General features: G+C 53.2%; 1 protein-coding gene across 1 annotated transcript; it reads left to right on the forward strand.

The window, feature by feature from the left end:
• Nucleotides 1-76: 76 nt before the first annotated feature.
• Nucleotides 77-10,610, forward strand: VPS26B (VPS26, retromer complex component B). Its single transcript, XM_027721016.2, has 6 exons — nt 77-483; nt 4,066-4,222; nt 5,022-5,186; nt 5,990-6,165; nt 6,786-6,928; nt 7,584-10,610. The coding sequence occupies exons 1-6, from the start codon at nt 261-263 to the stop codon at nt 7,728-7,730; spliced, it is 1,011 nt and encodes a 336-aa protein (XP_027576817.1). The 5' UTR covers nt 77-260; the 3' UTR covers nt 7,731-10,610.
• Nucleotides 10,611-11,133: the final 523 nt, after the last annotated feature.

Here is an 11,133-nt window from a genome sequence, read left to right on the forward strand (position 1 = left end):
GCGCTGCCCCGGAAGGAGCGGGGCGGGCCCCGGCCCCGGCCCCGGCCCGGGCGTGGCGGTGGGTGCGCGGTGGGAGCTGCGGTGCGCGGGTCCCCCCCCGGCATCGCTGCCGCATTGCGGCCCCCCCCGCGCCGCCCCGGCCGCCCCTCCCCGGGTGTCCCCGCCGATCCCGCGGGTGTCCCCGCCGCGCCCCCCCGGGGGGCACCGATCCGCCAGCGGGGCCGCGGGGTCCGCCCGCGCCCGCCCCCCGCGCCGGGGCCATGAGCTTCTTCGGGTTCGGGCAGAGCGCGGAGCTGGAGCTGGTGCTGAGCGACGCCGAGAGCCGGCGGCGGGTGGAGCACAAGACGGAGGAAGGGAAGAAGGAGAAATACTTCCTCTTCTACGACGGGGAGACCGTGTCCGGGCGGGTGGTGCTCACCCTCAAGAACCCCAACAAGCGGCTGGAGCATCAGGGCATCAAAGTGGAGTTCATCGGGCAGATCGGTGAGTGGGGCGGCCTGCGGGCCCGGTTGTGCCTTCCTGGTGCCCCCCGTGGGTCCGGGGAGCATCGCAGTGTCCCGCGGTACCGGGATCTTTGCTGGTGCCAAGGGTTCGGGGGCATCGCTGCATCCCGCAGTACTGGGATCCCCTCGGTGCCAAGGGTTCAGGGATCCTCGCTGGTACCAAGGGTCTGGGGAGCATCGCTGCACCCCACGGTAGCACAATACTTGCTGGTGCTAAAGGTCTAGGGAACATCACTGCACCCCGTGGCACTGGGATCTCACTGGTGCCAAGAGTCTGGGGAGTGTCACTGGTCCCAGGAGTCCGGGGAGCATCACTGCACTCCACGATACTGGGATCCCCCTGGTGCCATGGATCCAGGGAGCATCACTGCACCCCATGGTACCAGGATCCCCCTGGTGCCAAGGGTTAAGGGGTCCTTGCCGGTGCCAAGGGTCTGGGGAGCATCACTGCAACCCACGGTACCAGCATCCTTGCTGGTCCCAAGGATCCAGGGAGCATCGCTGTGCCCCACGGTACCAGGATCCTTGCTGGTGCCAAGTAGGTTACTCTCACTCCCAGGAGATGCTCAGCTACACACAGCATTCCCACGGCTGCCTGACATTATTCCATCCTCCGAGCTGGGCAGCTCGGCCTGTTCTCCAGGCTCAAGCCCCGGCGGAAGGAAGGGCATTCCAGTCCTTTTCCAGGTCATTGTTCCCTTGTCCTAATTTCTCGCTTCTGCTCGGTCACCCATTTCGGCTGTGAAATGGGTGAAATTCGGTTCTGTCCTGCAGCTGCAGGTCTGAGCCTGGACCTCCTGCCAAGGCCAGCTGTGCTCACTGCTCTGAGCTGTCTGTCTGCATCTCTCATGTGCCTGCTGACTCTGTCAGGGATGCAGTGGCTCTGCCAAAGGCAGTGATGGGTGGGTTTTTCCGCGTGTCCTAAATCACCAACATCACTTTCCCAGCCCTGACCCCACACCACCTTTTCCCTGGGTAGATCCCCTTCCCTGAGGCCTGCAGGCTCAGCTTGGCTGATTTCATCTTTAACTCGCAGCGTTAACCCTGCATGGTTAGTTGGGTGACTTCAAGTTGTTCAAAACTCGTGGTTATCTGTGCGTGGAACCAATTTAGGTTGAATATTTCCTGCTTTCGTGGAGGAGAGGCAGCTGCCACGCCCACTCTTTGATCCGAGCGGAGCTGTCCGTGTTTTCATGGACATGCCTGAGTCCCACAAGCCAAAATAAGTTCAGGATGTTCCTGGTGATGTGACTGCTTGTGAGGCCTCACGTCTGTGGCTCTCTGTGCTTGTCTTTAGCCCCCAAAATCACTGCACGAGAGCCGTGGGCCTGCAGCCTTTGCATTGCAAATTGTGTGGTGCAGGAACGTGAGCTGGAGGTTTCCCACCCAACCCCAGCACTGCTGTTTGAGAGTTTTGCTGGCTTTGCTTGTGCCTGGCTCTGCTTTTTGGAAAGAAAGAGGAGGACAGAGAACCTGTAAATGATGGAGTGTAGGTGAGGCTGCTCCTGAGGACCCAGGTTATGATCTCCTATTTGATATGTTTGCCAGTGGAAATTAAGCACAAACTTCGTTCCTGCTCCACTGTCCCCTCTCTGCTGCCTCACCTGCCTCTCATTCCCTGTTATGGAAGACTTTTGAGCCATACCTATGCATGTTGTTGCCCAAGTAGGGTGTGTTGGCAGCTGCATATTAGTCGTCTCTTACTGCCCCTCAGGCCACTTTGATAAATGACTGATGTTTGTGCTGCTGATGGCACTTCTTAGTGCTTTCCATCTGTTGCCTTATATTCTGACTTCTCGCTGCCATGAGGTCAGTGTCTAGGTGAGACAATTTGACAGGTAGGGAGACTGAGATGTGAAGGAGGGATGTGTCACCTGCTGTTCAGGTACCAGAGGCCAGACCGAGTGCTGGGTCCTGCACACTGGTGAGCACAGAACCCGTTTAAGATCTCGTTTCACCTGTGGTTGCTGTGCCCTGAACATGCCACCGAAATGCTGGCAGTCTGTTTTCTCAATAAACATTATAGCTCTGAAAACCTGAAATTATGGCTTGTACCTGTTTGACAGGCTAAGTGTGGGATACATCCATCCTTCCTCTGCTTATGGCTGCAGAGTGCCAAACTATGACCTTCTGAGGGAGCAGAGAGCTCAGTGTACACTGACATTTGCTTCCCCTTGCTTTAAGTTTGATTTTTGCTTTCTGCATCATGTGGCAAGATGATATAGGCTGATTCCTCTTTTTCTGTGGCACGTGGCTTCTCCCTGTCACATCAGCGAGCACTTTCCTCTCAGTGGACACACGTACTCAGTGCAGAGAGGGCTGGTTATTTCTGTCACCTGCCTGCCCAGCCCAAAGGGCTTGATGACATTTGCTGTTGTGCGTAAGCGAGGGGACTTGCAGTGCCAATATTTCCATTAGAGAGATAAGGTGAGCAAAGGGCTGTAAGGAACAGACATCACTTAAACGCTGAAATCTCCTCGTGCATCTCAAGGAGGGAAGAGCTGCAGTTCCTGAACACCACCAAATACCTCTGAGCAGCCTCCTCTGAGCAGTTTAGTGCTGACACTTGTGTGTATATGATTGTCTGGTGGCTTGGGTTTTTGTTTCCTCATCTAACCAGAAAGGCTTCACCTTGCAGAAGGACTGTGTGGGTGTCCTGCAGGCACCAGCTCACACGCAGGGCTGGGAAGGGCAGGTTTCGTTGGTGCTGATGTGTAACACCGAGCTGTGTTAATGCAAATTGCAGAGTTTTAAGGTCTTGGTGCTTTGACTTCAGGGAGAAAACTTGGTGGAAGTGTGGAGGATTGCTTTCATTAAATGAGGAAACCTGTAGTTTCCTGCTGACGCAAGAAGGCTGTGGGAAAAGCTGAGGCAATGTGACCATGCTGGTTACTTGAGCTGGTTTGAGCAGTGCTCCCAAAGGTGAATGCTCTTCCCTCACCCGTGCTCACATGGCCATTGCTGTGCTCTCCAGGGGCTGCTGGAGCAGTTGACTCAGCTGCCTCCCCACACACTTGGTAGTTGTGCAGCAGCAGCAGTCACTGTTTATTCCCTGGTGCGAATCAAGACCACTCAAACTCTTTGTTCCAAAAGGATAAGCAGGAACAGTTGGAAGCCTCCTGGTCCTTTTGTTTTGCTCTGTCACTGTCTGCTGTTCCAGAGAAGCAGTGGTGGTTTTTCCTCACAGTGGCAATGCCTTTGGCCGGGAATACAGTGTGGAAAACTATTGGAAGGGTTTGCTTGAGCTTCAGCTCCTGTTCTCAGTCAGTCTGACCATATTTAATATTGATAATAGGTGCCCCTTGTCATCCCAAGGCAAGCTCCTGATCCATGGTAGTAGGTGAGCTGTGTGGACCTTTTCCTTTTTGAGGGAGGAAGGTTGTGGCTTGCACATGGCTCTGATGGAGAGCAGGGAACAAGTGCAGTGCCTTGCATCCACAGGCTCCCCTGGCAGGGTCTGTGAATGGTGAGGAAAGAGCAGTGACCTGGACAAGAGAGTTGCTCGTAGCTGTGCAAGCTCCTGCATCACGTGGGATTAAACCTGGACTTGTGTGTTCCTTAGAACTCTACTATGACCGAGGAAACCACCACGAGTTCGTGTCTCTGGTGAAGGACCTGGCCCGCCCTGGGGAATTCACTCAATCACAGACATTTGACTTCGAGTTCACACACGTGGAGAAACCCTACGAGTCCTACACGGGGCAGAACGTGAAGCTACGGTGAGTCTGCTGCCCTTGCTGGCCCCAGTTCTGCTTCTGTGCAGTGTGAAAGTGCTGCTGTTCACTGGGATGGTACAGGAGTGCAGAATCCCTTCCCAGACATCCCTGCAACGTAACTCCAAATGAATTTCGGGAGGCTGAGTTGTAAAAGGCTGCCTTTGAGGACTTTATTTTACAAGCATGAATCAGGCTTTCTTGGAGCTTGTTTTGCCTCATTTGAGTGGCAAGAGAAATCAGCCCCTTCTGAATCAATCAAATACTTGCTAATTTATTTGATAATTCGAAAAATCAAAATAAATTGTTTGGTTTAGTCTCTGATGAGGACGTTTTTGCTGTAATCAGCCTTGTCAACTTTAATTGTGCTCTGTATGCAAACAGATGCTGAGCTTGTAAGTTGTCCGTGTGTTGCAAACTGTATTTCACATCAAGGCACTCAACTGACTTAAAATCCAGTCACTGGCTTCAAAGTGGGGTTTGGAAAAATCTGAGAACCGCACAGAGAGTCTGTGGAGACTGGAGTGATCTAATCTCTTGCAAAAGAGCAGCAGTTCTAACATGTGCAGGCTGTTACTCAGATCCCCAAAATGGGGCTTAGGTAACTCAGGCTCACAAGTGCATGGAAGCTGAGAGGAGTCTTAGAATGGTCTGCTTTTCCCTTTGAAAATTCCCTTCTGTCTTTCCCAGCGTGGCTGCTCCACCAGCCAGGGTACCAGTAAGGCTGCTTGGATAGTCCAGTGCAACCCGTTCAGCCCCTTGTCCTTCCCTGCCCATCCCTGATCCGAGGGATCTGTCCTCACAGGTATTTCCTCCGTGCCACTGTGAGCCGCCGGCTGAACGACGTGGTGAAGGAGATGGACATCGTGGTGCACACCCTGAGCACCTACCCAGAGCTCAACTCCTCCATCAAGATGGAGGTGGGCATTGAGGATTGCCTGCACATCGAGTTCGAGTACAACAAGTCCAAGTGAGTGCCTCAAGAGCAGCTGGGGGCTGTGGGGAAGCAGCTGCTGCAGGTTTGGAAGCCCAAGGCGCGTGTGTGCCTGTGATTCTCAGATGGGTTCTGTGTCCCTGTGCTCCAGGGAGGCTGGGAGACAGCTCAGATCCATGGGTTCCTCTCCTTGCCCCACACCTGTGCTCTCTGGACCATGGAGTGGGAAGCAGTGGCTGTGCCTTACTGAGCTTGGAGCACAGCTTGAAGTTCTTGCAGTAGCTTCTCACTCCCTGTATCCTTGGCCAGATCAGTACTTCCAGGTGTCTCCAAAGTATGTTTGCTCCTTGCCAGACAATACAGCTGAAGTGGGACCTTAACTCAGGCACAGAAACTGCTGGAAACAGCACTTTTAAAATAATGCATCTTCCCCAGCTGATGCTGGCAAATCTCCCTGCAGTGTATCATTAGTTGACAAGGTGGTGGTTGGTTGAAGGTTGGACTCGATGATCTCAGAGGTCTTTTCCAACCTAAATTATTCTGTGATTTGGGTTAGTTTTAATTGACCTAAAAAACTGAGTGAGGCGCCTTTGCCTCTCGCAGGGGTTTCTTGCAGATATACAGCCTAAAATTCTGTTTTTCATTTATCTGATCGTGCTAAATGTCCTTGTGGATTTCTGAGGGAATAGAGGATGAAAGTGGTGGCAGTGATTGATGTGCAACTTCCCATGTGCAACATCCAGGGGGGCTGTGGATAAGAGCAAGTTCCTGCTCTTCAGCCCGAGCCCTGGACCCCTGCACAGGGTTTGATCCTGGCGCTTTCTTCCCTCCCGTGGCAGGTATCACTTAAAAGATGTGATTGTGGGGAAGATCTACTTCCTGCTGGTGCGAATCAAGATCAAACACATGGAGATCGACATCATCAAGAGGGAAACGACGGGCACGGGGCCCAACGTGTACCACGAGAACGACACGATAGCGAAGTACGAGATCATGGACGGGGCTCCTGTGAGAGGTGAGAGGGCACGTGAGCCCTCAGAACTCCTCTTCTGAAGGCTTTTGGGGTGGGGATATCTTGCAGTATCTTCTGTGTGCTCAGTTGTAGCATCTTGTTGCACTGGTGGGCTCAGGGCAGTGTACACACGTGGTTGATATGACTCCCTTCCTTCTCTGGTGCGATGAGGGGGAACTGAGGCACAATGAGCTGCAATTCTTTCGATGAAGCAGTGGCAGAACCAGACATAAATTCAGTGCTGGCGTGGGCCACCAGCTGGCATTGCTGCACCTCGGAGCAGAAAGGTGTTCTTGCTGTGTGCCACTTGTTTTCCAGTTCCATTGCCCGGCAGAGTCACCTGCCAGGGAAAATATCACCTTACTCATGTTTTCCTGCAGTGCTGTCGTGATTCAGGTTCCCGTGCTGCTAAAGTGGAGATGGAATAGCTGTCAGCAAGGGCAGGATCTGGCTGTGGACCGTGCATGCTGAGTTTTGAAGGGAGTTGAGGTCTTCTAGCTCATGTTAGTCCACTTGCGGAAACGGTGACAAAAGTTTGTGGCCTTGTGAGTTCCTGTTTTGCTGGTGCTCTCCTGGTTTCTATCCACATCCTGTGTGTGCTGATGGCTCTGTGCACTTTGCAGGGGAGTCCATCCCCATCAGACTCTTCCTGGCTGGCTATGAGCTGACTCCAACAATGAGGGACATCAACAAGAAGTTCTCTGTGCGTTATTACCTCAATCTGGTGCTGATTGACGAGGAAGAGAGACGCTACTTCAAACAGCAGGTGAGAAACAGAGCTGTTCTCCTTGGACTGTTGGTTGGGATAGTGTTATGAGGACCTACTGGGAATTTGAGATTCCCCTGGTGGGAGAGTCATGTTCTTGACTGAATATCTGGAAGAACTAGACAAATTAGAGTGTGCAGAGATGGTCTAGAAGGGATGTCCACGCAGGTCTGATGTGGGTGGTGGTGGGGAGGAGTGTGGAACAAATTAGAATGTGCAAAGATGGTCTAGAAGGGATGTCCACGCAGGTCTGATGTGTGTGGTGGTGGGGAGACCTGTGGAACAAATTAGAATGTGCAAAGATGGTCTAGAAGGGCTGCCCATGCAGGTCTGATGTGTGTGGTGGTGGGGAGACCTGTGGAAGGTGCCTACCTTGGACTTCTTTTCCACTCTGTTGCCCTGTGGTGGAGCTTCTGTGCTTCACCTTCCAGCAGCACTAGGACAGGGCTGCCCTGGATGTCCTCTGTGTGCTCAGACCCCGGGGAGGGGTGCTCTGCCCAAATTTTCAGGCAGGCTGCAGCGTGAGGGCTCCGCAAGCGGCCTCACGTCCATGTCCGTGGGTGCAACGTGCATGGGCTGAGCTCGGCCTCCGGGGCTGGGTGGGGCCGGGAGAAGGTGCCACGAGCCCTGACAGGCCTCGGCTGTGTCCCTGCAGGAGGTGGTGCTGTGGAGGAAAGGAGACATCGTGCGGAAGAGCATGTCCCACCAAGCGGCCATCGCGTCGCAGCGGTTCGAGGGCACGTCCTCGCACGGCGAGGCCAAGACCCCCAGCCAGCCCTCGGAGAACAACGGCCGGCAGTGAGGAGAGGGAGGTGCTGGGCAGCCCCCGGGGACGGCAGCACCGAGGAGGAGAACCCTTCAGAGACTTCATGACAATAAATATCCGTTTTTTGACTTAATTCCTTTCTTCAGAGGACTCGCAGGGCGGGAAGGGGACGGGAGGGCAAGGCAAGCTGGAGCGCTGGTGGTGCCTCAGTGCTTCCCAATCAACTACATTCCTCTGGGATCGGCTGCTTTGAGTGTCTGGAGGCTGTGGAGCTGCCTGATCTCCTCTTTGCCCCGATTGCCTGGTCTCCTCTTTCCTTGTGGCAGTGGGGAAGGAGAGAGCAAGTGAAGGCCAAATCCGCCGCTTCTTCCCAGCGGTGTGGAGGTTGCTTTGGGGTCGTGTGGGATGGATATTCTTCTTGCCTTTCTGAAATCTTCACGAGGGGAGAAAGACACGGTGATTAGCTGGATGTGAGAGGAGGGACTCGGAGGCTGTGGTGTAGCCTGCTTGGAATTGTGTGGTGTTATCCCCTCGCTGCCTCCCCTTCTTCCTCTTCGTGCTGGCGTTGGATTCTTTGCCACAAACAGTTGGATGATGTAGTTGGCTTCCACGGGCATCAGCTGTGCTGTGCCCCTGCTCCATGTCACGCCAGGAGCTGTGGCTGGCAGGAGGGAGTGAGGTGTGTGGGGGCAGGAGGAGGTGGCACAGGGAGGGCAGAGCGGTGAAGGTCCCAGTGCTGCCGGGTGGGCAAGAAGTGGGGGCAAAAGGCTCCTGGCCAAGAGCAGTGCCTTCCTAGTCTTGTCCTGGCAGCTGCCTGAGTGCCCCTGAGATCCAGGCTCTGGTTGCTGCACTCGTACAGGTCCCAGTTGCTGCTGCAGAGCAGGGGCAGACCATCCTGGAGACGTCTAGAGAAGAGTTCTGGAATGTGAGATGGAAACTGGAGCTGTCTTAGGAGTGAGCTTACACTGTCCTTGTGACAGAGCGGGCTTTGTGTGTGGACAGACAGCAGTACAGGACACGTGTATGTTGTCTGGTTTGCTCCCTCGTGCCTCTGGGACGAGGATTAGTGAGGGCAGAGGGTGGATGCAGTTGTTTTGAGAAGCTCACAGCCTGTGTGTGCTGCTAGATGAAGCCAAGGAGCAACTGGAAGAATGGCAGAGCTCTCTGATTCCAGAGGCACATTCCTGCAGTCACCAGCGAGGTCTGAGGGCATGTTGTGAACTGAGAGCCTGAATGAGGGTTTTTCTTTTCTAAAATAAGCTGCTTTTAGCCTTCAGCTAAGTAGACTCATGAGAACATTCCCAGAGGAAATCGATCCTCCGTTAAAAATCAGAGGTAGCTTTGTAGGCTTGATGGACCAAACCTGGAGGACATCCCTCCTGCTGAGCTGCCCTTCAAGCAGGCAGGTGGTCAGACCTCCCACCAGAGGGAGAGACAGGCCTGCACTAAATGCTGGGATATGAGCTCTATCAAGTGGGATTTGTCTGGATTTCCCTGAGTTTGTGGCTGGCTAGGGATGTGTCCAGCTTCCTTTTGGCTCTGGAATCAGGTTCCTCTCCCTCTGTCCTACAGCTGAATGTAGAACAGTTGTCTTGCAGCTGGGAAATGGAAGTTTTTGCTTTGTTTAGGGGAACAGTGCTGGTGGAGGGAGTGGGGCCAGGGTGGGAAGGGGAGCTCTTTATGTAATAAGACAGCTACTGTATTTCAGTGATAAATGTGTGTTTCTGCTTGCCAAAGTAAGTTATCTTTTACTCACCACGTGTCAGGTTGTGGTTTTTAGTAGAGCTGGCCAGTCTCTGTTGTAGAGGACACTAATGATCTCATCTCTGCTGAATGCTTGTGTCACACCATGTTTCTGCTCTGTGCCAGTGAAGACTGTGGCTTGCTTTTCTTTCCTCGAGGAGTCTGTGCCATGGGCTGGAGCCGTGTCTTCCCAAGGCTGGAGCAAAAGCTCCCTTTGGACAGCTACCTTGTTGTGCCAGGGCAAGGGGTGGCCACCTGCTGCAGGTGTCCCATGGCAAAGGAACCTGGATGTCACTTTGGACACTCCTCCCTCCCTCCCTGGGGGGACCTGCCTGTGCTGCAGCAATACACGATCCTTTAGGGACAAGTGACGCTCCCCTGGGAGCCTTTGGGGATAGCAGACTATCTTTCCATGGCTGAGCTGAGCACAGCAGCACCCTAACTCCCCTCCTAGCTTTCCCTCAGCTCCCACCCTGCCTAGATTTATCCCCTCTGGGTTGTAGGCCATGTGGTGTTAGAGGAACCCTGTGGAGGAAGGTATCTCCACACTGCAGGAGAGTTGTGTTTCCTGGCTGAACAGCATCAGTGCTGGGTGTGAGACCATTGTCACACAAGGTCGCTGTTAAACATCTGCTCATCACTTCTGGAGGGTTCCCTTGCAAAAGGTGCATGAGCCTATACATGGTTTGTTGGTTTTTTTTTTTTCCTACTTTGTGCCCCTCTCTCCCCCCCCTCCCCATCCCTACTTGTGGAACCAGAATTTAGAGACGATCCCCATTTTTACTGAATCTTATGGACCATTCAAGCTGTTACCCACTAGGCCCTCTGTTTGTCTGGGGTGGAGCAGATGTGCTGAGCATCCTTTGAGAGAAGTTGGAGCATAAGGTCACTCCAGGACAAGGTACTATAGAGGAGTGTCTCATTAGCATGTTAAGGGGCAGGTGCTGCTCGAGCACCCCCTGAGCTGGTGGTTCTGTGCTGTACTTGGGTCATTCCCTCTCTCCCAGGCAGAGGGGAGTGGGCAAGTACTGAACCAAGCAGTGCAACCTGTAATTAAGCCTCTGCTGTGTTTACATGTTTCTTAATTCGTTGTCTTTTCAATGGCTGTATTTTAAAAACTTGGGTTTTTTGTCTCTCCAATTAAAAAGAGCCAGCCCTGGCTGTCAAATGCTGTGCACGAGTTTGTCTGATATGTTTTATATTGGGGCTGGGTTGGGTTGGGATTTTTTTCCATGGTATTAAGAGATTTTTCTTTAGTGCAGCTCTTTAGTGCAAAGGAGTTTGTCCTTTGTTACCTTTATAAATCCTTGGTCTTTCTTGAGTCACTGCTTAGCAGCTGTGCTGGTAGAGAACCCATGCTTAAAAATGAGCAAAGTGGCTTTATTTTCCTCTATTTCCCTGATGTCAGAACTAAAATAACATGGGGAAAATTGTACCTGCAGGAAATTAACTGTGATCTGCTTTGTATATACATCTCTAGAGAGACTCCTTACAAGAGCATGTGGTGACAGGACAAGGGGGAATGGCTTCAAAGTGTGAAAGAGTAGGTTGAGATTAGATCTTAGGAGGAAATTCTTCCCTGTGAGGGTGGGGAAGGACAGGAACAGGTTGCCCAGAGAAGCTGTGGCTGCCCCATCCCTGGAAGTGTTCAAGGCCAGGGGTAGCAGGGTGGAAGCAGGGGTAGAACAAGATGATC

Source organism: Pipra filicauda, unplaced genomic scaffold (assembly GCF_003945595.2).
Source record: "Pipra filicauda isolate LSUMZ 115617 unplaced genomic scaffold, ASM394559v2 scaffold182_size1470994_pilon, whole genome shotgun sequence".
NCBI classification, from domain to species: Eukaryota; Metazoa; Chordata; class Aves; order Passeriformes; family Pipridae; genus Pipra; species Pipra filicauda.